Below are 27,455 nucleotides of genomic sequence, written 5' to 3'. Positions count from 1 at the left end.
AAAAAGGTACCATGAGAATACTGGGGGTGCAACTAATCCTTACAGAGATTCCAAGAAGTGTTTCCGAACTAGGTTTGAAGGACGATCAGAAAGATGTTAAGCGCTAGGAAGGCAAAAGATGTAAAAAAAAAAAAAAAGAAGCCATAAAATTTAACGAAAAAAAAGACACGGAGCATGAAAAGATATGATGTGCTCCAGAAACTGATAAATTCGGTACACTCTGAACACAAGATGCACTAAAATCTAATTTCTATTTCACTCCCACTCTACTGCCCTTTGGCTCACCAATGGCACTATCCACTACGTTCCTGGAAGCAGAGACTATCCTAGGCAGTTTTTCCTTTCTGGCTTCTATCTAGGCAAAGGCAGTGACAGAAAGAGACAGACCTTGGGATCTGTCGGGATGGCAGACAGATTATGCCCTGATAACAGATAACCAGAGAGATGCGGGCATAAACGGGCTCTCCGAACCTGGCACTCAAACTGCTTCCCCTCTGCAAGGAAGTCAATGAAGAAACAAAGTTGTGGCCACGGCAACTTCTTTATTTCTGAGTATCAGACAGAGTCGTGGTGCCCGGACTGAGTGGATGGTGCCCCGGGGGACCAACTCTCGCTGGGGTGGAACTCCGAGTTCCTCCGGGGGCGGGGGGGCGTATTCAAGTCAACAAATGTTCACTCAGGGCCTAACAAGTGAGCTTGGAGCTGAGTAGCCAGGTGGTGACATCACGGTCCCTGTCCTACTGGCGCTCGCACAACACGGGGCCGGACACACGGTAAGGGCCCCGAGGGTCAGCCCCCGGGCTGCCCTCCACGCAGACCCCACAGGGTCTCCTCCTCGCCTCCCCGACCTCCGCGCGCGTGCGCACAAGCTGCTAGAGGGAGCGGAGGGCAGCGGACGGCGGGAAAAGGAGACTTACCTCGGTATTCCTCCATACGCCCCCCTTGATCATAATTCGAGGCATCTTGGCGGCAGGGTGTCTCGGCAAGCAGCCGAGAGGAGCTTCAGAGAAGTAGTAACAGCGCTTGGGCCACGGGACTCAAAGCCGCCACTTCCTCCAAGCGCGACCTTCTGCTTTGAAGACCTGCGCAGGCGCAAGGTGTGGTGGGGGGGGGGGGGAGCAGAATAGCAAGTCTCGCGATATCTGGGGTGGCTGAAAGGGAAAAAGTGTCTTGTGGAAGCTCAGCTGTAGGAAGACTGACACAAAACCATCAAACCACTCTGACCAAAGCGCCTTACGCCCCGCGCATGTCCAAAACAGAATGGAAGAAACTACGGCTCTCGCGAGATAGCGGCGGTAGAGCTTGGCTGGGAACTTAGTGGTGGGATTGATCATGACGTCACCGAGTGGCAGAGGGTGGGAACGTCACGCGTACGGAATTTCAGCACAGTTGCTCCGAAGAAGGCTTTGTTAATTTATTAATCTAGCTCTTTTAAGTATTTCAGTAATAGGAATTTATTCACAGAATACTCAGGAAAAGCCAGTAGTTTATTTAAGGCTCGGTTTCCTAACCTGTAAAATAGAGATCATAGTAATGCCAACCTCACAGGATTGTCGTAAGGACTAAATGAGGTCATAGACCCAGCACAGTATCTGATCCATAATAACTGCTGCAAAACAATAGTAGCTATTATTGCAAGGAGGGCAACGCCAACTTCACCGCGTCCCCAGGTGACCCAGGCTTGTTCCAGAAACCCGCAGACACGTCACGTCAGGGTTTTTAATTCATCGCCCAGTCTGGATTAATAATACCATTGGTACGCACTGGTATTAGACAAACTCGAGTTGGGTTGAAATATTGTGAAATCTTGGCTTTCTCGTAAGTTTGGGTAATAACCTTACTAAATCTCAATATCCTCATCTGAAAAGTGGAGCTGACAATACTTGCCTCATAAATGAGAAGGCAGATTAACTGAAACATAACTAAAACCCAGTGAGATAGGGATTGGCAAACTCTCTGCTACCCCACCCCAATTACTCGCAGTCTCCTTCATCCTTCCAGAACATCTCTGGCTCCATCTCTGGAAAATATCAAAATATTTAGTGGGTTGGGAAATGCCCTATTTATAGTACTTAGTATTTATATAGTACCTATCTCTTTATATTTCTTCATTTCTCCGTTTGCCTCTTCTGGAAGAGCTAAAGAATTTTCTTTCTTTTTGCTTTTAGCTTTTATTTACACACATTCTGTACAATTATGGTCAGCAAGAGGGCATTTTCCATGGCCACCCTGGTAGTGTTTGCCACTCAAAGGTTAACGCTGGCGGGCAGCCCGCCCTTGAGCTGTTTACCCACTGTGTGGTGGATAGGAAACCATTGGACCTGTGGCCAGTTAAACTCAAACAAAATGTTTTCATTTGGACCTCTCCTGTAATGGGGTGTTTTTTTTTTTAATTTGTTATATTTAATTTGTACCCACATATTTATGGAGTACACGAGATATTTTGATACTGGCGTACAACACATAATAATCACATCAGGGAGCCGGGCGCGGTGGCTCACGCTTGTAATCCCAGCATTTTGGGAGGCCGAGGCAGGCGGATCACGAGGTCAGGAGATCGAGACCACGGTGAAACCCCGTCTCTACTAAAAATACAAAAATTAGCCGGGCGTGGTGGCGGGCGCCTGTAGTCCTAGCTACTCAGAGAGGCTGAGGCAGGAGAATGGCGTGAACCGGGGAGGCGGAGCTTGCAGTGAGCCGAGATCGCGCCACTGCACTCCAGCCTGGGCGACAGAGCGAGACTCCGTCTCAAAAAAAATAAATAAATTAAAAATAAAAATAAATCACATAGGGTAAATGGGGTATCCATCATCTCAAGTGTTTATCCTTTGTTTTACAAACAATCCAGTTATAATCTTTTAGTTAATTTAAATGTACAATTAAATTATTTTTTACTATAGTCACCCTGTTGTTCTATCAAATACTAGGTCTTTGAGATTTTAACACTGGAGCGTAGAGGAGGTCAGTCTCTGCTGACTGCTGAACATCCAACGTGTGACACCCAGGAGTTGTCTACCACCATGTTTTGGACTAAGGGAAAAAAGCAAGTAAAGAGAGAGATGTAAGTCCTGACCATGTCAGAGTACCTGGATCCAGCATGTTCCTGAGTCCCAGCTGCATTCCTGTTCTTGAATTCTGATTATTAGTTTCCTATTGGTGTTAGCCAGTTGGAATTGGGTTTCTATTATTTGTAAGCAAGGGTCCTAACAATTCCAGAGATGGACCAATACTCTCTCAGAGGCCTTTCAGGTCTCACATTCCAAGAGTTGATGATGGCTTCTCCTTCCCACTCCGGGCCACCTCTTTAGCATATGTCACCTTTGTGAGAACTAGAAAAAGGTGCCCCTTCCTCAAGACACTTTATGCCACCTGCTGGAAAACTGTCACAAAATACTGGTGTTCTGAGAATAGGACACTCTATTACAAGAAAATTGTATCTACCATCTCCACTGTGTGAATTCCACCCCTAGAGACATGCATTGTACAACCTACTCATCCAGATAAAACAGCCCTGTCAACTGTCCCTCATTTCACCTTTGAACCTGCGGATTGTTTATACCCTTTCAGAATTCAGAAAAATGCAACATCATGGAAGTTCCAGGATATCTGAAACCAGAGCGCTGTAGCCACAAACATCAGAACACAAACACACTATCCTCCAGGATGGCCTGCTTGGCCAGTCTCCCCTACCATACTACTGCAGCCTCACCAGCCAGGTATGGGAACTCTTACAAAGAGGCCCCAGGGACTGCCAATAATCTCTTGAGGGACAGCCATAAGAAGCATCTATGATCAGGCAACCAGACTATATGGTCAGTCACTGTGAATCTTTGGTAAAGTGAGTGCCCACTGCTAAATAGTCTCCTCACTCACCTAAGGCATTTTTCCCCAAACATGTCCCTTAGAACACCAGTTACATAAAATACTCCATTTAAAAAAAAAAAAAAAACCATGGTTTTTATGTCCTCCCCTCTTGCAGAGTCACTAAAATTAAAGCCTGTAAGAAGCTGTCAGATGAAAAAATCTGTTTCTCCCTGTTGAGAGTTGAATTGTATTCCCCCCAGATAGATATGTTCAAGTCCTAACCCCTGCTATCTATAAATGTGACCTTATTTGGAAATAGATTCTTTGCAGATGTAATCAAGTTAAAATGAGATCATACTGGAGTAGGTTGTCCCTAAATCCAATGACTAGTGTCCTTATAAGTGGAGAAGAAAAAAGATACAGACACACAGTGGGGAATATCATGGGAAGAAAGAGGCAGAGATTGGAGTGATGCAGCTCCAAGCCAAGGAATGCCAAGGATTCTGGCAGCCACCAGAAGCCAGGAGAAGGCATGGAACACATTCTCTCTCTGAGCCCCAAGACACTTTGATTTTGGACTCCCAGCCTCCAGAACTGTAAGAGAATACATTTCTCTTGTTTTAAGCCACTTAGTTTATTGTACTTTTTTGTGGCAGCCCTAGGAAGCTAATACACTCCTTTGTTAATACAGCAGATCCTTGAATAACATCATTTTGTGCAAGATCGTTTCATGATAACATTGATGAGTCCAGGCATGGTGGCTCATGCCTGTAATTCCAACACTCTGGGAGGCCAAGGCAGGAGGATTGCTTGAGCCCAGGAGTTTGAGACCAGCCTGAGCAACATAGTGAGACCCCCATCCCTACAAAAATATTAAAAATTAGCTGGACGTGGTGGTGCACACCTGTGATCCCAGCTATCCGTGAGGCTGAGATGGGAGGATCACTTGAGCCTGGGTGGTCGAGGCTGCAGTGAGCCATGATCACATCACTGCACTCCACCCTGGGTGAGACCTCATCTCAAAAAAAAAAAAAAAAAAAATTCTGCTTGAGGCCAGGGCCACTGTCTGTGTGGGTTTCTTCCAGATACCCTGGTTTCCTCCTACATCCCAAGGCTTGTGCAGGTGAGGTTCATTTGCAGGCCTGCGGTCCGAGTGAGTGTGGGTGTGTGTGAGTGTGCCCTGCAATGGGATGGTGTCCTGTGTCCTGTCCAGAGCTGATTCCTGCCTTGTGCCAGGATAGACTCTGGCCACCTGTAACCCTGAACTGGAATAAGCAAGAGTACATATCTTGTTTTTATTAATCTTTCTTTTCTTTTCTTTGAGACAGGGTCTCACTCTGTGCAGGCTGGAGTGCAGTGCCACAGTCTCGGGTCACTGCAGCCTTGACCTCCACCACACAGGCTCAAGCAATCTTCCAACTTCAGCCTCCCGAGTAGCTGGGACTACAGGCGTGCACCACCACGCCTGGCTAAGCTTTGTATTTTTTTGTAGAGATGGGGTTTCACCATGTTGCCTAGGCTAGTCTCAAACTCCTGAGCTCAAGTGATCTGCCCTCCTTGGCCTCCCAAGGTGCTGAAATTACAGGTGTGAGCCACAGTGCCCAGCCTAATCTTTCTTAAATGTATGTATAGCTTACACTTATTTCAATGTTTAATATTAGAAGTGTTTTGGTCTTTGTTTAGAAGTTTGTTGATGTTTTATTACCAGAAATATGCCATAGAAACTTAACTCTTGTTTATATCAATTAGCCTATGGTAAAACTGATTACATGGTACATCCTTTTGTTTAAAGTTGCAGTTTCCAAAAACCTATCAATGATAAAAATGAGGACTTACTACATAGCATTTCCAAACTAATTTGACCCTAAAAACCTTTTTTCTTATATATCCATCGACACTCAGGAAACACAATTTGGAAAACTCTAGCTCAGGAAAAAGAGGTTAGAAGTCCATCCAACTTACAAAGGGGAACCAGAGATGTTAGCAGGAGGATTTTTAGGTTGCATTGTCCCCATTTCCCTACCTCTCACCCCTCTATGGGGAGCTGGTTCTGAATGGATTGACATTTACTTAGCAGAGAAAGCAATCAAAATTCTAGTTTCCCTTTCATCCAGTTTTTTCACCACCAAGAAACTATGCAAGAAAGGGCTAAAATTAGGGGCAAAAGCCTATGGCAACAGCAAGGCATAGTTTAGAGGCAGGGTTAATGACTCTCACAATCTTCATCATCTCCCCAAATAAACATGCATAATAATTTAAATAAAAATACTATCCTGCTTTGCAAATGCAGTCATGTGTCACTTAATGACAGGGATACATTCTGAGAAATGCATCGTTAGGTGATTTCACTGTTGTGAGAACATCATAGAATGTACTCACACCAAATCTAGATGCAGTAGTCTATTACACACCTAGGCCATATGGTATATATAACCCTTTGCTCCTAAGCTACAAACCTGTACAGCATGTTACTGTACTGAATACCATAGGCAGTTGTAACACAATGGCATTTATGTATCTAAATATAGAAAAGGTACAGTAAAAACATTTATCAGTAAAATGTCTTCTAATAATTGTTAAAAAAAGACATCTGCAAAACATAAAAAATAAAGAAAAGATACAGTAAAAATATGGTATTATAATCTTATGGGACCACCATCATATATGCAGTTTAGAGTTGATCAAAATGTTGTTATGCATTGCATGATGATACCATTTCAAGGCAGGTCCTCTAGCCCCACCCCATCCACCAGATTGCCATCCATAAGCCCCTCCTTCCCGTTTAGAAAGTCCTCAACCAGCATTAGGAAAAGCTAATGTCCTGGTATCAAGTTGCTACAAAAGGATTTCCAAGCATCCTAAATCCTGATAATTCATGTTGTATTGCTGAAAACATCACCTAAATTGGCTTGAGTTTCATCCATTGACAATTCCTTATGGCGGATCCAATTGTGGCTTTATAGTTCTTTCTCAGGGGTTCACCTTTGTGGGTGTTCTCTAGGGAGTCCCCTGTGCCCTGAAGTGGAGAAATGATCCCAAGGAGAATTTGCTTTTGCTCAGGCCCTGAGGTTTAAGAGTCTTTTTGAGCTCGTTGCTCAGTTTGGGATGGATATTCCAATTGTGTAATTTACATCTAGCCTCTGCATCTAGACGTCACAGGCTTAGAAGATACATTTCTCACAGGGGACTTTATTTTTCACATGCATATATCCAGACCCCAGATTTATATGCCCAACTATACCCTAGACAGTTCCGCCAGTGTCACAGATTCCTCCATGTCAAATTGCCCAACATTGACCTCCTCCCAAAAAATCTGTACTTACCCAGCATGCCTCATTTCAGCGAATAGCACAAGGCTGCTGCATACGATTGCGTAGGAAGTTCACTGCACAACAAGGACATGGGGGTTTAAATCCAGCTTGCACACAGCTCACCAAGCTGTGCATCCACAGGGCTGTGTCCACCAAGAGGGCATCATTCTCTAGTTGTATAAAGATGCTACATGAGGTCCAGATGGCCCTGCAACTACACCATCACCCATCCAGTTGCCATTTCTCCTTCTATATTTTTACCCCACCCATTCCCAAGTCATCCCAGAGCCTCACCACCTTGACCTCCTACTTAGCCCTCAAATCTATCTCCTTTGTGCCACCTGCACTATTAGTTGCCAGTTCTGACAAATAAAAATGCAGAGCTCAGCTGGGCGCGGTGGCTCACGCCTGTAATCCCAGCACTTTGGGAGGCTGAGGCGGGCGGATCATGAGTTCAGGAGATCAAGACCATCCTGGCTAACACGATGAAACCCCGTCTCTACTAAAAATACAAAAAAATTAGCCGGGCTTGGTAGCGGGCGCCTGTAGTCCCAGCTACTCTGGAGGCTGAGGCAGAAGAATGGCATGAACCCGGGAGGAGGAGCTTGCAGTGAGCCAAGATGGCGCCACTGCACTCCAGCCTGGGCGACAGAGCGACACTCCGTCTCAAAAAAAAAATAAATAAAAAAATGCAGAGCTCCCGGTTAAATGAATTTTAAATAAAGAACAAACAATATTTAGTATAACTATGCCCCTAAATCCATTCTGTCTAACAGAATCCCAACTTTTACTCCAGCCCAAACTGTGCCCAGACAAAAGAACACATTTCTAGCCAGATGAGCATACCCTTGCTCACAGCTTCACCACTGGAAGCTGGATCCGTCTGCTGCCCCCACACCATATTTGATGGAGGCAGACACATTTCCTCAGAAAATAAGACATTGGGATATTTTGGCTGCTTGTGTGATATAAGGCTAGGACCCTTCATGCACACCACAAAATGTTTACTTTTCGTGTAAGCCTGATAGCCTGGATTTAGGAGCCTCAGTGTTGGCTCCCAGGTGCGTCAGTAGTGGCCTCCCCATTCCTGAGGGTGGGATCAGGCCACAGTCCCTCTTGGGGCTCCCCAGCATGGGAAGGACACCAGTCATCTCAAATGGGCTCCCACATCCTCTCCCAGAGTGTGCCGGGAACTTGGCCCGTAGACCCCGTGAAAAGGTGCACCATCCCGCATCAGGCAGGTGGCTCAGTTCTGGGTAGAGGTAATTATATACCCAAGTACTCTCTCCTGATTTCCCATCCAGGAAAGAAAAGCCTCTTTAGGACAGGGACGTGATCTTGAAGGGCTCCAACTCTAAAATACTCACCAAGTCAAGTCCTGTAAACAATGTGTTTACCTGCCTAGATTTTGAGACCCAAATGCCTAAGAACAAAACAAAACTAACCAAATCGAGTGCCTTGTATTAGAAATGTGGACAATTGGTGGAATCCTACAGTATATTCCTAAATTCCTTGTGGAATTTTAGAAGTTTAATATCCTACTGTCTTAACATTTTGGTAACTTGGAGCTCAGAGATCACTGATTCGAACGTTGGTGCCACTAGCTGAATAATACAATGTTTCCTCATGTCCACAGAGGTCATTTTTCATTTATCCCAGGATCCAAAATTAGAATACCTCTGTGCAATGTAAAATTGCACACTAAGAAATTTACTTGTAAAGTGTCACATATAGTTTATTTCTATTGAACTTCAATTACTGAAAGTAAGAAATGAACACACACGCACCTCTGCACACACACACGTTTTTATTTACCAAAGACCCTAGAGTGAGGTGAAGGGGATCTTTACATCTAACAGGTTCAACCTCTTTGTAGCTGGAAAGAAGCAAAAGCTGGAACAGCTATGATATGCATGTATTTTTCCCATGTGGCCTTTCTCTATGCCTTTGTCTCCCCAACACGCAGACATACTCATGCTGTCCAAAGTTGGCAGTGGAACTCTACCTGCCAGGTGTTGAGGTGCCGTGGAATAAGGCCTGGCCATCGAGATGTACCCACAGAGAACACCAGATCCAGTGAAACCTGCCCTGATTTTCAGGGGATGAAATGTAGCTCTGCAACTCCAGAAGTTCAATCATCTAACAGTTGTGTAGGGTTTTTTCGTTTTTTTCGTTGTTTGTTTGTTTTTACTCATGGTTTCTGCAGCCTGGATTAAAAGAAAAAGGAATCAAATCGTATCTACTTAGAGCAGCATCTAGGAATTATATGGCCCTCTTTGAAACCTAGAGACTACTCTGAACCTTCTAAAACTGTATTTTGGTTGTTTTCCTTTCCTTCTTTCTTTCTTTTTTTTTTTTTTTTTTTTTTTTTGAGAGAGTCTCTCTCTGTCGCCCAGGCTGGAGTGCAGTGGCACAATCTTGGCTCACTGCAAGCTCCGCCTCCCGGGTTCACACCATTCTCCTGCCTCAGCCTCCTGAGTAGCTGGGACTATAGGTGCCCACCACCATGCCCGGCTAATTTTTGTGTGTTTTTAATAGAGACGGGGTTTCACCGTGTTAGCCGGGATGGTCTCGATCTCCTGACCTCGTGATCCACCTGCCTCAGCCTCCCAAAGTGCTGGGATTACAGGCATGAGCCACCACGCCCAGCTGGTTGTTTTTCTTGATATATTTATGGTGTAGGACTCCCTCCTTCCAAAACACCAGGGAACCTTCTGAGAGCAGTTTCCTGTGCCACCTAGATAATCCCACTAGGAAATCTCTGCAGAATCTTTTTTTATTCTATATTGTGTCCTCCATTACTAAGCCACCTGGTGGTTGCAGTTCACTCTTTTTTAGGGGTGGGGCGTTGTTTTTGACTAGGGGAAAGAAGACTTTTTTATATTTAAGTAATAGAGTCACAAAAAATTATTATTTTTTCAGAAGTTAATGTGTTCTGGAAAATTTCTTGGCAGCCTCGGTCTTTTTAAAAATTATTTGGTGTTTTTTTAAATTATTATGTTGGGAGCAGGGGTGGGCCTGTGACCCAGGGGCCACAGGATTAGCACGGATGTATGCTGATGTTAACCCAAGGAGTGGTCAGGCACAGCAGCTGGCGGTAGGCACCATGCTCTCTGCCGGTTAGTCTAGAGGCACATATGAAGGTGCCATGAATGCATTGTGGTTTCTGTTTGTTTCTTTGTTTTGGGGATGGAGTTTCACTCTTGTTGCCCAAGCTGGAGTGCAATGGCATGGTCTTGGCTCACTGCAGCCTCCGCCTCCTGCTTTCAAGTGATTCTCCTGCCTCAGCCTCCCGAGTACCTGGGATTACAGGCGCCCACCATCTCGCCTGGCTAATTTTTGTGATTTTAGTAGAGACAGGGTTTCGCCATGTTGACCAGGCTGGTCTCGAACTCCTGACCTCAAGTGATTCGCCTGCCTCGTTCTCCAAAAGTGCTGGGATTACAGGCGTGAGCCACCACACCTGGCTAAATGTATTGTGTTCTAAACCTGCTTCATTCAGTTTGGCTGTGACTGGAGACAACGAACATTTTGGGAAATAAATCGTGCTCATGTCATAGACATGTTGAGTCTCAGCATGGACTCCAATCTCTTTCCACTTTAAGGTTTTGGGGAGACTAGATCTGCAGCCCTCATTAGGCAGCCATGGGGTTCCCTAGTGGAGAAAGAGATTGGCTATAAAAATGCCGAGAGTCATTAGTTTGACTGTGTCAAAGCCTGTGAGGCAGCTTTTGTTTTCACCTTTTCCTCCAAGTGTTTGCTTCTTGTCTGATTGACAGGAGGCCCTAAAACTCATGACTGGTGGTCACTGAGCTCTCACCCTGCTTGGCTATTGTAGATAGGCAATACTGAACTGGGGAATGCAGCTACAGGGCACTAGTATTACTTACCTGGTATAGATCCAGCCTTCATGTTTTTCTGACAAGTACCAAGTTAACATTAGAGAAACATTCCGAAAGGTATTAATAAAATGATAAGTTTTACCAAAAGCAATGAAAGTTCACTGCTATGGTCTAAATGTTTGTCCTCCTCACCCCCAAATGCATATATTGAAACCTAATCCTCGAGGTGATGGTATTAGGAGGTAAGGCCATTGGGAGGCGATTAGGTCATGAGATCAGAGCCCTCATGAATGAGATTAGTGCCCTTGTAAAAGAGACCCCAGAGGACTAGCTCACCCCTTCTATCATATGAGGACACAGCAAGAAGATACTATCTATGAGCCAGAAGGCTGGCCCTCAGCAGACACTGAACCTGCCAGCACCCTGCGCTTGGACTTCCCAGCCTCCAGAACTGTAAGAAATAAATTCCTATTGTTTATAAGCCATTCTGTTTATGGCATTTTGTTATAGCAGCCTGAACAGGCTAAGACATTCACATAAAGTCTGTATTTTGTGATTGATTTGAGGGCATCCTTAGAAAACTAAATATAATTGACTAAAACTGAATGTGGACTAAATATTAATAATATTTTATCAGTGTTAAATTCTGTGAGTTTGGTATTTGTGTTGTGGTTGTTAGACAACATCCTTGACCTTAGGAGATACATGCCGAGGTATGTAGGTATACAGGTGTAAAGGGTTACAATATCTGCCACTCACTCTCAAAGAGTTCAGCAAAATGGTAATTGTAATATTGTGAGACAGAGAAAGTTTGAACAAATATTAACAATGATAGAATCTATGTGAAGTATATGCAGGTGTTTGTTGTACAATTCTTGCAACTTTCCCATAAATGTGAAAGTTTTCAAAATATAAAGTTTTAAAAAAGCAAAGCACAACACTTCCTCATAAGGGTCAAACACTGGATTTAGAACAGTCACATGACAAAAACCATCAACTGGAAAAGGCTCGCCAGAGTGCAGTCAGCACATGTTTTGTGGGCCTGTTTATGCTCAGGATTGTCTTGGAAAGTCCAAAGCACCTGTGGATAGAGGCATGGAGTTAAAGGTTTTCTTCCGTTACAAAACTAACAATTCTCAACCAATACACTTGACCCCCAATGCTTGGCTATGACATCTGCCCATGAGACCACCTCGGGAAGAAGACACATCCACTCCAGGAGATACTTTGCCTGCCCTCCTTTCCACTGTGAAGCCTCTCAAAAGCCTGTTCTTCTGGATTCCTCCAGTTTTGTTTTGTTTGTTTTTGTTTGTTTGTTTGTTTTTGAGGCAAAGTCTCGCTCTGTTGCCCAGGCTGGAGTGCAGTGGCACAATCTCAGCTCACTGCAACCTCCGCCTCCCGGGTGCAAGTGATTCTCCTGCCTCAGCCTCCTGAGTAGCTGGGATTACAGGCACGTGCAACCACACCCGGCTAATTTTTGTATTTTTAGTAGAGATGGGGTTTCACCATGTTGGTCAGGCTTGTCTTGAACTCCTGACCTTGTGATCTGCCCGCCTTGGCCTCCCAAAGCGCTGAGATTACAGGAGTGAGCCACCATGCCCGGCGGACTCCTCCAGTTTTTACACTATGAAGGTTTTTTAACCCACCAGAAAGGAGTAGCATGTGCATTAAGGGCACTGCTGGCTGCCAGTTATCAAGCTCCTCAACCTCTTGTATCTCATTTTTCAAACTGTTGGCCTTCTCCTTCACCCAGAAAGGCAAGCTGTGGTAAGAAGACAACACCCTGAGTTGTAGTTTGATGCAAAATTTACAAACACCAACAGCGGATAAGGCATTGTGTGCTCCAAAAGTAAAAAGACCTCCAATTTAGGAGACCAGTTTTAAAATAAAATATGTTAGTTGTTCACCATTTGCCCCTGCCTCAAACCCAGCTCTTGTTCAGCCCTTCTCTGCCAAGAGGCTGACCTTGCAGCTAGTATCACCTGGGCTCCTCTGTGCTTCCACATTTTTTTTTTTTTTTTTGAAATGAAGTCTCAGTCCATCACCCAGGCTGGAATACAGTGGCGCAATCTCAGCTCACTGCAACCTCTGCCTCCCAGATTCAAGCAATTCTCCTGCCTCAGCCTCCCGAGTAGCTGGGACTACAGGCACATGCCACCACACCCGGCTAATTTTTGTATTTTTAGTAGAGACAGGGTTTCACCTTGTTGGTCAAGCTGGTCTCGAATTTCTGACCTAAGGTGTTCCACCTGCCTCGGCCTCCCAAAGTGCTGGGATTACAGGTGTGATCCCACATTTTTTGGTTTGTTTGTTTTTTGAGACAGTCTCTCTCTATCGCCCAGGCTGGAGTGGGATCTCTGCTCACTGCAACCTCCGCCTCCCGGGTTCAAGTGACTCTCCTGCTTCAGCCTCCCAAGTAGCTGGGACTACAGGCACATGCCACCATGCCCAGCTAATTTTTGTATTTTTAGTAGAGACGGGGCTTTACCATGTTGGTCAGGCTGGTCTTGAACTCCTGACTCCAGGTGATCCTCCCACCTCGGCCTCCCAAAGTGTGAGGATTACAGGCATGAGCCACTGTCCCCACCTGTGCTTCCACCTTTGAGCTGGGCTTGGCTGATGGCACCGACAGGAGATCAGAAGATGGAAAGAAATTAGGGCATTTCTTACCTAGCCGCTCCCCTGATGTCCTATCTCCCAAGGCACCCCAATTCGGGTAGTGCCGCAGCTCCTCTTGGGCAGCCCTTCTCCCAGAGCTCCAGCGCTTACTGTTCTGCAAACTGCAATCCCTCTTCTTGCTGCTCAGACCCAGGAGTAGTAACGCTTCCCACTGTCATGAGCCTCTGGGTGCTTCACCCTCCCATGTGGGTTCCCCCAACCCTGCCCACACACCCATAAATAGTCCCTCTCCTTAAGCTGTCTTCAGAATCCCAGCTGAGTGTGCTTTCTGTTTTCTGCTGGGACCTTGGCTAATGCAAGATACCCAGAGTCTTCCCAGAGCCACTGAGACTTGAAAGGGCATTTCTGGGCTGCATGTGGTCCAATAGGTAGCAGGAAGTGTGACTCTGGGATGAGTTGGAGCAGGGAGATGCAGAAAGTTTTCATCTTTTGGAAGCTAGAATTCTTGTGCTTTAGGGGAGAAATATACCACAATTGGCAAAATGCCCTGATAAAACTGCTGGGGGTAGGGAAGTCCCTGCAGGACCGAAGAGGATGGTTACCACATAGGTAATTGGTGAAAGTCAAAGTTATCACTTAAAGCCAACAAGCCAAATAGTAGAAACCCAAATAAGAAAAGCAGGACTAAGAGCAATGTATAAAGATACTAGCATAAAGAACTATTAGAACAAAAACAAGAGCATTTCTAAATATCAAAAGAAAGCATTTTTCAGCCTTTGTTGAAGCAATCAAAGAAAACACTGAAAGACTCACACTAAATATAATACGGTACACATAATATGCAACAAATAATGTAACAGAACTGAAATCAAATATATCAGTCTAATCAATAAATGCAAGTGGCCTAATTCACCTGAATTAAAGAAAATATTTTCAAGCTGGCTCACAGAGCAAAATCCAATTCTACACTAAAAGCAAAGTGCTTCAAAAGCAAAAGAATGGGCAAAGATCAGATGCAAATAAAATAAAGTAAGAATTAGAATCTTAATAACTGGCTAGGTATACTTTAGGACAAAAAGTATTAAATGAGAAAAATAAAGATACTTTCATAATGCTAAAAGACACAATTAACAACAAAAATAATCGAAATGCTAATATTCAGACACCCTAACTCTCACACTAACTCTCAGTCCAAACTAGGCCAAGTGAACAAAAGGAAGGAAATATAGGGACTAAACAATATAACCAATAAAGTCAATCTTCTGTGTATGTATCTAACTTTCCATCCTGATTAAATGGAATACACTTTCTTTTCAAGCACATGTGGAAATGTAAAAATAAATATTAAGTGACCTAATATAGATGCATCCCATAATATTTTGTCCTTGGAAGATATATTAACTGCAATGCCTCATCTAGGACCCAGATCAAATACTGCCTCCTCTGCAACACGTCCTCAACTTCCCCACATGTCTTTCTTCTATGTACACATTGTACCATATTTGCTTTCAATTGTTTTATGGTTACTCATCTAGTGGTCTCTCCCCACAATAGACAATGAGCCTTGAAACAAATATCATATCTTATTCATCTTTGTGATCCCTGCCTCCGTTACCTCACCACCTTCCCATTTCTCCTATAGATCAAGTGCGTAAATGGTACTCAAAGGATATCTGCTGAGTTGAATAAATAATCCCTGTAAACGTACTGCACATTATAGGGACCTTTTCAATAAGTAATCTTACCTCCCTAATTTTTATTCTAATTCTGGCTCTCTCTGTCACTAACTAGAGAAGACTTGGCAACTTTATCTGGTTCTGGTTATCAGGTTTTGTTCTTATTTTAAAGGTGGATTGTTGCATTTGCAGATTTAACATTCTTAAATTTCCAAGCACAATTACTACACTATTTAAAGATGTGAATAACTTTGATGACAGTAATGGAATAGTACAAAACTGATTCATCAAATAACTTGGGGGAAAAACCTACAATTTTTATTAATAGATGATAGATAATAACATTTTTATTCATAGATAATAATTCCAGCCATAATGAAGTAGCGGGGATCAGATTTACTCTCCTGACTTAAACAAGTAGAAAACTGGACAAAATGTATGAAATAACAATTTTCAGAATGAGACAACAGGCAGCACAGGATTGTGATCGTAAAGAAAAGGAGAGCAAATGAAGAGAGCCCTGTAATCACCCAGCTTTCGCCTGAAGGCACATTCAAGACCACAGCGTAGGATGAGCAACCCCACACAGAGCATGGCATTCTCTATGAGTTTGAGGAGCCGAAGATCCGAGTTCAGAGAGTCTTGGAGGGCTGGAAGCTGCCGGGCAGAGTTCTGGGGAAGAAGGAACTATACAAAAAAATGAAAGTAAGAAATTTACACAGCACTTCCTTTGAGTCTTTGCTGAATATTAAGACACACATGTGTAGGGTAGAACTCCACAAGATCAGACAATAGAGTGACTGGGAACTGAATGGGCTCACAAAGGGCTAAAAATCATTTTAGTTCCCACCAACCAAAGTGAAGACTCCTCATTGATCACTCAAGGTATTCAGCAGAGACTCTAAAAGGGCCACATCTTACTTAGTAATGGAGTTAAACTATCCCTAAAGACTACTTTAGACACGCCCTAACAAAGCTTGAAAACAAGCCTCGAAAGAATCAATCCAAACTGCAAGTGACTTAACTGCCTGCTACAGCAAAGCCCAGCACTCTTTAAAAGAAGACAAGGCCTGTTGCGGTCCCTCACGCCTGTAATCCCAGCACTTTGGGAGCCCGAGGCAGGTGGATCACGAAGTCAGGAGATTGAAACCAGCCTGGCCAACATGGTGAAACCCATCTCTACCAAAAATACAAAAATTAGCTGGATGTGGTGGCACGTGCCTCTAATTCCAGCCACTCAGGAGGCTGAGGCAGGAGAATCCCTTGAACCTGGGGGGCGGAGGTTGCAATGAGCCCAGATTGCGCCACTGCACTCCAGCCTGGTGACAGAGCAAGACTCCATCTAAAAAAACATAAATAAAATAAAAAATAAAATAGAAGAAAACAACATCCAAATACTCAATAATATAAAATTATAATGTCCAGTATCCAAATAAAAATTACTAGACATACCAGGAAGCAGGAAAATGTGACCCATAATCAGGAGAAAAATCAGTCAGTAGAAACACACCCAGAAATGACACAAATAATAGAATTAGCAAACAAAAATCTTTTTTTTTTTTTTTTTGAGATGAGTCTCACTGTGTTGCCCAGGCTGGAGTGCAGTGGCACCATCTCAGCTCACTGCAAGCTCTGCCTCCTGGGTTCACGCCATTCTCCTGCCTCAGCCTCCCAAGTAGCTGGGACCACAGGCGCCTGCCACCACGCCCGGCTAATTTGTTGTATTTTTAGTACATACGGGGTTTCACCGTGTTAGCCAGGATGGTCTCAATCTCCTGACCTCGTGATCCGCCAGCCTCGGCCTCCCAAAGTGCTGGGATTACAGGCATGAGCCACCGCGCCCGGCCCGCAAACGAAAATCTTTAAACAGCTATTACTATATCCAAGTATTTAAGGAAAACATGAAAATAGGAAAGAACAACAGATATAAAAAAGAATCAAATAGAATTTCTAAAGATCAAAATACATAATCACTGGATGGGACTAACAGCAAACTAGACACTACAGAACAAAATACAGAATCTAGGAAACAATAAATGCTAAATCCAGCAACAGAAGCCTTTGTTGCTTCTGCCATGACTAACTGGTTAGTAGACTTTTTCATTAGGGTTACAGTCCCTGAGGAAAGGGTCCAAGTCTCACAACTGTCTTATTGACCATAGCACAGAGGAATATGCCGATTGACTTCTCTCTTTTTTTTTTTTAAATTTGAGACAGGGTTTTGCTCTGTCACCTAGGCTGGAGTGCATAGCATGATCGTAGCTCACTGCAGCCTCGAACTCATAGACTCAAGAAACCCTCCTGCCTCAGCCTCCCAAGTACCTAGGACTACAGTTGCTTACTACTATGCCTGGCTAATTTTTTAAAAAAATATTTTGTAGAGATAGGGTCTCACTATGTTGCCCATGCTGGTCTCAATCTCTTGGCTTCAAGCAGTCCCCCTGCCTTGGCCTCCCAAAGTGCTGGGATTACAGGTGTGAGCCACTGCACCCAGCCAGCTTTGTACTCCTTTAAGAAAAAAAAAAAAACTTAACTTTTCTTTTTAGGAAAACCAGACTAATTGGTATTCTGGGGTTTATACATGTAAAAACATATTTGCATATGAAAGGTAATGTACAAAAGCTAAAATAGTAGAGTGATGAAATTTAGGCAATTGCTATTATTTGGAATATCCTAGAATAGTGTTTATTAAAAATGTAAAGTACAGACATGAGAAGCCCTAATCGTGTGCCATAAGTAACAATGCAACATAATAAAGACATTAAAATCTCAAGTTTGGAATAAAAGGTTTTTATTCCCACTGAGCTCCAGAGTGGGGCAGACCCTGGGACACACGCCCACTCATAGAGACTGTTTTGTATTAGAAAGTAAAAAAAAAGAAAGAAAGAAAGAAAAGAAAATATCTCTTTATAGGTCAGAAACCTGCTTAGGTAAATAAGTGAGGTTCAGAATGGAGTGACGCAAAAGTATGAAATTAGAGGAATGACATTTCCCTCAAACACAGAAGTGCTCTTTTAGCTTTCTTTCTGCCTCTTGAAACTCTAACCATTCTCCCCAGTTGCAATCATTTAAGTATGTGTCTTTCTTTCCCAACAAACTCATGTTCTAGGAATCAGGAACCCTGTCTTTTTGTTCCATGTGAACTCTCCTATAGCGCATGGCTAGCACAACACATGGCATCTGGTAGTTTGTCAATTACATCTGTTGACTATGTGACCATCCCAACTGCAGACTCTACAGAATGTCTATCCAAACACCTTCCTTACAAACTGCCCCACCCTCCTGCTGGGATTCAAAAGGGCCCTGTGTCCTGATTATCTACCTGCTCCTCCACATAAGGAAATAATAAAATAATCGATATTTAATAAAGATGGGATAACACAAAATATGGTAAGAGAACTCACTTGGGAATTTGTGGAAGAGGCTCAAGTGGAATAAATGTATCAAATTTCTTTTCATAAGGCACTCTGAAAAACAGAAAAGGCAATCATAAAACTGATATGCCATCTACAGCAAAGAGATCAATACATCATTGTATTCAATAGAATGTCCTGTTTTCTGATTTTAATTTTCAAGTATGGACTTCAAAACTGTAAGAACCGCAAATTTTATTTTATTTTATTTTATTTATGTTTTGAGACAGGGTCTCACTCTGTCCCCAAGGCTGGAGTGCAGTGGCACAATCTCAGCTCACTGCAGCCTCAACCTTCCAGGCTCAGGTGATCCTCCCACCTCAGCCTCCCAAGTAGCTGGGATTATAGGCATGCACCACCATGCCCAGCTAATTTTTTGTATTTTTGTAGAGAAGGGGTTTTTCCATGTTGCCCAGGTAGGTCTGGAATGCCTGGACTAAACAATCCTCCAGCCTCAGCCTCTCAAAGTGCTAGGATTACAGGCATGAGCCACTGTGCCTGGCCCACAGATTTTATATTATTTTATTTTATTTATTTTGAGATGGAGTCTTACTCACTCTGTCACCCAGGCTAGAGTGTGGCACTGTAATCTCAGCTCACTGCAACCTCCATCTCCCAGGTTCAAATAATTCTCCTGCCTCAGCCTCCTGGGTAGCTGAGATTACAGGCCTCTGCCACTGTGCCCAGCTAATTTTTGTATTTTTAGTAGACATGGGATTTTACCATGTTGGCCAGGCTGGTCTCGAACTCCTGACCTCAGGCAATCCGCCCCCACCTTGGCCTCTCAAAGGGCTGGGGTTACAGGTGTGAGTCACCGCACCTGGCCCACAGATTATAGTTTTGATCATTTTTAGTCAACATCATTATATCCCACATGGTCAATTTTTTAAAATAATATTTTAAATGTAGTACACCAACTACCTAGCACTTTGGGAGGCCAAGGCGGGCGGATCACGAGGTCAGGAGATCGAGACCATCCTGGCTAACACGGTGAAACCCCGTCTCTACTAAAAATACAAAAAAATTCCCGGGCGTGGTGGCGGGCACTTGTAGTCCCAGCTACTCAGGAGGCTGAGGCAGGAGAATGGCGTGAACCCGGGAGGCGGAGCTTGCAGTGAGCTGAGATGGCACCACTGCACTCCAGCCAGGGCGACGGAGAGAGACTCTGTCTCAAAAAAAAAAAAAAAAGTAATACACCAACTATTTTTCTTTTAATGTAATGATCCTCCCATTTTTCTCCATCACTTTGGTCTAAGTTTATTTCCAAGTTTAAGTCTACCCACATAGTAGTCACTGTGGCCAACAATCTGATTCAGTATGAAAATTTAAAAGTTTTCAAATCTGTGATAATAGAGATAGGAACAAAATTAACAACCACTCTTTTGTAGTCCAAGTCCTGTGTGTAATTTTAATTATACACATGCACGTGTGCAGACATTAATTAACTAAAGATGAGCTTTTCAAGGAATTTTCATCCAATCACGTCTTGTTGACATCTATCCCTTTTAAAATATAATTTCTGTGTAGTAGAGAGACACAATTCCTTTAAAGTTAACTATATAATGCTAGTATTAACGTACACTTACATTGAAAAATTCACTGGTGGGAGCGTTGATCCTGCTTTGTGGAAGCCTTTACTCTGTTCTGGGTACATATATGGATTGTCCCCTGGAGTTAACTTTGGGATTCCATTCCTGGGATCAATATCTGTGGAGAAGGTTTGAAAACAAAATCATACAACGGCTGAAGATGATCCACAGATTTGCTGTAAGTATTCGCATGACAATGGAAATAGAATATTTTAGTATTTTATTATAAATTACATAGAAGTTTCTCAAAGTTCTGTTTGTGATTATCTTGCCTTAAGGAGATGAGCCTATGTTTGGGGCATTTTCCAAAAAGTGTTGTTATAACTACCTCACCCTGGAAAAGAATTGTTAGATTCGGATGGAGTGTTTTGGTTTAAAATATAAGGTGAATCAGAGGTTTCTTTGCAATGATCCAAAAATCTCTGACCTAAAAATCTCTTCATTCCTGAGCATTAGTGCACTTTGAATCCCTGAGTCTTAGGAAGCTGAAGAAACAAGTGTGCTTGGGGCTCTGCCTCTCTGACTGGGTCCGGGAAGCAAACCAACTAAGGATGTCTTGCTCCTTCTGCCTCAAGGACTGGAGCCGTGCAGCAATGGGAGGTGGCTTCCTGGAGAAGAGCAAGATTACCCAGCAGAGGTTCTTACACCCAGCTCAGCCCCTGCTAAAGCCCAGGGAGCAAGAAACTAATCACGGGAGTGGAAGGCATCAGCCTGGTGTAGGGTGATCATTTAAACCCACACACCTAAAGTCCTTAAAATTCCCTATTTAAAAAATTAAAATTTAAAATAAATAAATCAACCCCCACACTTACACCAGATGCATCTCCTAAGAGAACAAGGCTGGACTACGAGACTCATCACCCTTGGGCTCAGAAGCAGGGACACGTGGCTGGAAGCACGACCTCCATCTTTGCCACACACCCAGATTCTTCTAGCTAACTCGGAAAAGCCATCAGCGTGACAGGCGGAAGTTCTTGGGTTACCGGAGTATTTACTTTTTTGTCTTTCTCTTTCAAAAACCTTTTCAATAACTGACTGTATTACACTTTTGATTAGCTCTTCTGTGTAGTGAAATAACATCAACTACACCCATGCATTGAGTGCCTGCTGGGTATGAGATGCTGAGGATTCAAAGCAGAGAAAGTGGAGGTTTAAAATATGTACTGAATCCCCTTGAGGCCAGGAGTTCTAGACAAGCTTGGCCAACACAGTGAAACCCTGTCTCTACTAAAAATACAAAAATTAGCTGGGTATGGTGGCACACGCCTGTAATCCCAGTTACTCAGGAGGCTGAGACAGGAGAATCGCCTGGAAACCCGGGAGACGGAGGTTGCAGTAAGCCGAGATCATGCCACTGCACTCCAGCCTGGGAAACAGAATGAGAGTCTGTCTCAAAAAATTAATTAATTAATTACATATACAGTGAATCTGAAACCTTTTGAATACCAAACCAGGGCACTGGCAAGTAAGAGTTGGGTGACAACAAGAGGTGGTGGGAAGGGTTTGGACTTTGGAGTCAGTCCCACCTGAGTTCATACTCACTCCTGCAATTTCTAGTTCTATGCCCTTGAGCTATTTATTTAACCTTCCTAAACCTTTGTAACCTCATTTATAAACTGTTTATTTCAAATGACTACTTTGCAGAGTTATCATGAATACTAAATAATAATGATGTGAGCATATAACAAGCACCCAAGAAATAGTAGCAATTATTATTATTTGAAATCAGAACTGGACTAACACCCCTCATCCCAATTATTTTTTAATCTGGAGGATACAATTGCTATATAGCTGAGGTATAAACTTCTCCCCAGGGAATCTTATCTGATGGGGAGACATATGTAAAGATGAAGTTAACACTACAAGGCAGTAAATGCCATATACCATAGAACAGTGGTTCCAAAATTTTAGCACACCTGAAAATCACCTAGGAAACTTGTTTAAAATGCAGCCTTTAACCCAAGAAATTCTGTTTCAGAAGATCTCTAATAGTTCCCAGAACCAGCATTTTTTTATAAACTCTCCAGCTGATTATGATATAGGTGGTCTAAGGAGAACACCTAGAAATAGACTATGGTGACCAGGCGCAGTGGCTCATGCTTGTAACCCCAGCACTTTGGGAGGCCAAGGCAGGTGGATCACCTGACATCAGGAGTTCGAGACCAGCCTGATCAACATGGTGAAATCTCGTCTCCACTAAAAATATAAAATTAGCTGGGCATGGTGGCACATGCCTGTAATCCCAGCTACTCAGGAGGCTGAGGCAGGAAAATTGCTTGAACCTGGGAGGCAGAGATTGCAGTGAGCCGAGATCTCACCATTGCACTCCAGCCTGGGCAACAAGAGCGAAACTCTGTCTCAAAAAAACTAAAAAAAAAAAATAGACTATGGTAAAAGATATCACGAGATAATGTCAGGAGGAAGAAAAAGAGCCAATGGTGTGGTGTCAGTATAAGGTGTTACTTCTAGGGGAAAAATCTCCCAAACAACACTTCTGAGATAACACGTTTGTTTAAGCTATTAGGTACAATATGGGGCCTTGGTATAACTTCTGGATGTCTCACCAAAACAGGTATCAGTCCAAAGTGCTGGCCACTACGTATCAATAGCTGATGAACCCATAACACTGCATGATCAGTTCTAATGCTTGTTTGTTTTTATACAGACCATCCAATTTCCTGGATGTAGACATTCAGGAGGTAGAAAATGGGAAACATACATTTAGAGACAAATAACCATATGGGGGAGCGAACCGTTCACCAAATAATTTACTCTGCCCCACATTTCAGTGCCCCGATGCACTGTCAGAGCCATGTTCTGACTGATAGACTGTGAGCAGAGATGATATGTGCCACTTTAAAAAGAAGCATTTAAGGAGCTGATGTGAAAAACCTTCCAGCATTTTCTCTTTCCCCTTGTATGGCAATCTTAGAAGCCACAGGTTGAGATGGAAAGGTCACAGATGAAAACAGACGGCATCCTTGGAAAGGAGCTGTCCTGGAGAGCTGCTGGATCCACAGTGGACTTTACAAGAGAAAGGAGCAAACTTTAGTGCTTAAGCTGTAAAAATTTCAGGGACTGTTACTGCGGCAGAATCTATGCTATTCTGACTAATACATATGCTGTACTGTAGGAAGAGCTACACAATAGAGAATTGTATTTTCAGTTCTATTTCCCTACCACCTACAATCATAGACGGCATTTTGTTCTGTGGCAACAGCTAGGCCTTTAGGGAACTCCACCAATATCCTGGTTATGGCTGGTAGATAACAGCCAACCATTATTTAAAGATATTTTGGTCGATTTTTTTATATAATAATGCGTTGCATTCCAGTTTTAAATGGCAGCTGGTTGGCAGTCCCTGAGCCTGCCACTTCATCTTATCCAGGAAATAATGAGTGGGGGCCAAGAGTGGTGGCTCACACCTATAATCCCAGCACTTTGGGAGGCCGAGGCAGGGGGATCATCTGAGGTCAGGAGTTTGAGACCAGCCTGGCCAACATGGTGAAACCCTGTCTCTACTAAAAGACAAAAATTGGCTGGCCGTGGTGGCACATGCCTGTAATCCCAGCTACTCCAGAAGGCTGAGACATGAGAATTGCTTGAACCCAGGGGGTGGAAGTTGCAGTGAGCCGAGGTCACGCTACTGCACTCCAGCTTGGGTGACAGAGTGAGACTCTGTCTAAAAAAAAAAAAGAAAGAAAGAGAAAAGAAAAGAAAAGAAAAAGAAGAAAGAAAGAGAGAAAGAAAGAAAGAAAGAAAGAAAGAAAGAAAGAAAGAAAGAAAGAAAGAGAGAAGAGAGAATTTCACAAAGGAAGAAGTGTCCAGTGTCAAGCTTGACAGTATCGAGTGCTGCAGTGGGATCAAGGAAGAGAAGAAATGGAAAAAGACCATTGCATTTGATGTTTAAAGAAGTCACTGTACATCACCTAAGAAGTAATCATACTAAAACGAATCAAGCCTGTAGATCCAACTACCACTTCACAGGAAATACACAGGAAAGAAGAACCTGTTAAATGATACCAAGCAATGTAATCAGCGAAGTCCTGATCATGGTCAACACTACAGGACAAGGCCTAGTTTCTTCACTATACAAATTGCAAGAAAAAAGGAGGGAGAAAGAAACTTAACAGACATACCAACCAATTTCAATCTGTGGGCCTTACTTGGATCCTGATCCAAACAAACTAAATATTTTTAAATTATGGCATTTATGAGACAATGGGATATTTGGACACTGAATATATTAAGGAATTACTGTTAATTTTTAAAATATGATATTATGATATGGAATTGCGGTTATGCTAATAAAATAATCCTTATCAGAGGCACATATGATATATTTAGAGATGAAATAATATGATGTCTGAAATTTGCTTTAAAATAATCCCTGGAAGGAGGAGTAATGATGAAACAAGTTAGCCAGGTGTTAATCATTAATGAAGCAAAGTGGATGAGTACATCGGGTTTCATTATGCTATTGTTTGAAAATTTACCTAATAAGTTTTTCTTTAAAAAAATGTGAAATATGGGTTACCACTGGAGTTGGGGGAGGAAAGTTGGAATATTCAGGGAAGAGGATATTGGAGGCTTCAAATATAAAGTTAGTATTTTATTTCTTAAGTGGAGTAAAATAACGCAAGTGTTTGTGATATTTCATTCTATATCGTCAACAAATGTTTCATAAATATATCATTGCATTTACCCAGTATTTATAAAACCCTAAAGGAAGAAGGGAAAGAAGAAATGAAGGGATGGAGAGAGGGAGGGAGGAAAGGAAAAAGGAAGGAAGGAGGGAAGGAAGGAGAGAGAGAAGGAAGGAGAAAAGGAGGGAAGGAGGGAGGGAAGGAGGGAAGGAAGGAAGGAAGGAAGGAAGGAAGGAAGGAAGGAAGGAAGGAAGGAAGGAAGGAAGGAAGGGAGGGAAAGAAAGAGGAGGAGGGGAGAAGAAAGGAAAGGAAAGGAGAGGAGAGGGAAGAATCATAAACATAAAATTCAGGATAAGGTGGTTTACTTTTGAGCCAGAAGGGCAGTGACAAGTGAAGATTAAGATTTGGGTCATTATGATAATCCCATTTACTTTTGATAGGTACTTGCAGCTCAAGAGTGCAGGGTAGACTGGCTGCAGTGGCTCAGACCTGTAATACCAGCACTTTGAGAGGCCAAGACCGGCTGATTGCTTGAGCCCAGGAGTTTGAGACTGGCCTGGGAAACATGGAGAAACCCTGTCTCTACTAAAAATAGAAAAATCAGCCAGGCGTGGTGGCACATGCCTGTAGTCCCAGCAACTTGGAGGCTGAGGTTAGAGGATTGCTTGAGCCTGAGGCTGGGGGGGCTGGCGTTCGGAACTGCAGTGAGCCAAGATGGTGGCACTGCACTCCAGCCTGGGCCACAGAGCAAGACCTTGTCTTAAAAAAAAAATAAAAGTGCCGGGCGCGGTGGCTCACGCCTGTAATCCCAGCACTTTGGGAGGCCGAGGCGGGCGTATCACCTGAGGTCCGGAGTTCAAGACCAGCCTGACCAACATGGAGAAACCCCGTATCTAATAAAAATACAAAATTAGCCGGGTGTGGTGGTGCATGCCTGTAATCCCATCTACTCCGGAGGCTGAGGCAGGAGAATGGCTTGAACCCGGGAGGCGGAGGAGGGTGCTGTGAGCCAAGATCGCGCCATTGCACTCCAGCCTGGGCAACAAAAGCGAAACTCTGTCTCAAAAAAAAAAAAGAAAGAAAAGAAAAAAAAAGTGCAAGGTGCAGGACTCCTCACAGATATCCATATCAGTGACCACTCTCCCAGCTCATTTAATATGGCTTTCCACATATTTTTCTACCCAAATAAATAAAAGACTCAATTCTCAAAACTATTTGTCTCTGCTGTGAGTTTAAAAGTCTATTTTAAAACTCAAAAATGAGAACAGTCTACTTCTTTCTCTTTGTATTCTTGCTACAGCAATCCTATTTATTCTTGGAGCAATAGTTGCCTCCTACACAGGGATTTATATAGAAAAATGTGTCATAAACGGTCCGTTGGTACTCAGCAACTTTTGAGGGTCTTTCGGTAAGTCTATTATGAGTAGGTTGAGGCAAAGAACTCACTGAGCTACAGACCAAGGAGATATAGGTACACAGGTATCTATATATTCATTTCAGTAGCCTTTAATTAAATCAGCAATAAAATAAAAACATGCACTTCAGGCTGAGGTTCATGGGATGTTTTCCTTGTGGAGACTATAAAGTACAATTTAAATGTGTATGCCAGGCAGCATCTAATAGGAACATAAATTCTTTTCTTCAGACTTCAATGGAGGTTTCTATTAATAAGTATCTGAGAGAACTTATCAGATGACTTAAATGTCACATTTGCATTTTATGGAATTCAGAGAAAAAAGAAAATGTGGATCAGCATCTGTTGTGAGTTCTTTGCCAAAACGTGCAGCCTGCCAACTGTCCCCTTCACTTTTCTGTCTTCCTGGCTGCACTAGGGGAACATGGTGACTCTACAGGGCTGCCCCCAGCTACAGAACCCAGGGTCTGTAGAATCACGACTCGAGAGTTTTTCGGGGACTGCACAGCCAAGACCCAGAAGGAAACATCACCGTATTTCTTTCTCCCAAAGCACTTGTCCACCGTCCTCTCTGATAGAGACCTCTTGTTGCCAAGGAAGACTCCATTAAAGAAGCACTGCTTTCCAACATGGTAGGTGTGGATGTTGCTGCTAAACCTCGGGTAAAACGTCCACTCAGGACGACGCCCATCTTCTGCAAGACACCAGAAAGCCTTCCATTAGCACTGTTCCCAGCCTCATAATGCAACTGGATGACAAAAAGCTGTGAAAACTTCCCAGGCACTATCTGGCTATGCAACTTTAATTAATGTGTCTAATCCCTTGGTTCTACATCAGAGATAGTGTGAAACTTTGTGGGACTAGGCACAAAAGGAAGGGAAGTCGGGGGAGAGCTACCTAAGAGGCCTGCTTTGTTTTTGTTTGTTTGTTTGCCCTCTTCACCCTCTCCTTCAAAAATAAAGCCAACTTTATGTTTGGAAGTTAAGTATTGATTGGGAAGCTCAGAGACAGTCTCACAAGTACCTATGATTCAATCTTCACTCTGATAATGGTGTAGGAAAAATAGAATGCCATCAACCAGCAAATGGCTAGGCCAGTGCCATCTACATGGCACCTCAAGTGGAGGAAACATCGTGTTGGC

The 27,455-nt window shown here is 43.3% G+C and overlaps 2 protein-coding genes across 8 annotated transcripts in view; both read right to left on the bottom strand.

Moving 5' to 3' along the window:
- The window catches only part of CDC5L (cell division cycle 5 like), a 61,860-nt gene extending 60,752 nt beyond the window's left edge, over positions 1 to 1,108 (bottom strand). Inside the window, exon 1 of the mRNA XM_032140452.2 lies at positions 918 to 1,108. Coding sequence (XP_031996343.1) covers positions 918 to 962 — 45 coding nt within the window. The 5' untranslated portion in view covers positions 963 to 1,108. The remainder of the gene's footprint in view (positions 1 to 917) is intronic.
- Positions 1,109 to 8,905: 7,797 nt separating this feature from the next.
- SPATS1 (spermatogenesis associated serine rich 1) overlaps positions 8,906 to 27,455 on the bottom strand; it is a 37,204-nt gene continuing 18,654 nt past the window's right edge. For 2 of the 7 annotated variants that reach the window (XM_032140455.2, XM_032140456.2), the window contains exons 5-9: positions 26,847 to 27,008; positions 20,252 to 20,372; positions 18,657 to 18,719; positions 12,604 to 12,719; positions 8,906 to 12,038 (exon numbers count right to left, since the gene is read on the bottom strand). In XM_032140455.2, the coding sequence (XP_031996346.1) occupies positions 12,010 to 12,038; positions 12,604 to 12,719; positions 18,657 to 18,719; positions 20,252 to 20,372; positions 26,847 to 27,008 (491 nt within the window). In that variant the 3' untranslated portion in view covers positions 8,906 to 12,009. Of the gene's footprint in view, positions 12,039 to 12,603; positions 12,720 to 15,630; positions 15,940 to 18,656; positions 18,720 to 20,251; positions 20,373 to 26,846; positions 27,009 to 27,455 lie in introns of those variants that run through there. The other 5 variants (XM_058432404.1, XM_058432409.1, XM_058432405.1 and 2 more) reach the window with 4 other exon arrangements.

This window comes from Hylobates moloch, unplaced genomic scaffold, assembly GCF_009828535.3.
Source record: "Hylobates moloch isolate HMO894 unplaced genomic scaffold, HMol_V3 SCAFFOLD_20, whole genome shotgun sequence".
NCBI lineage: Eukaryota > Metazoa > Chordata > Mammalia > Primates > Hylobatidae > Hylobates > Hylobates moloch.
This window is presented reverse-complemented; position numbering and strand designations above follow the sequence as displayed.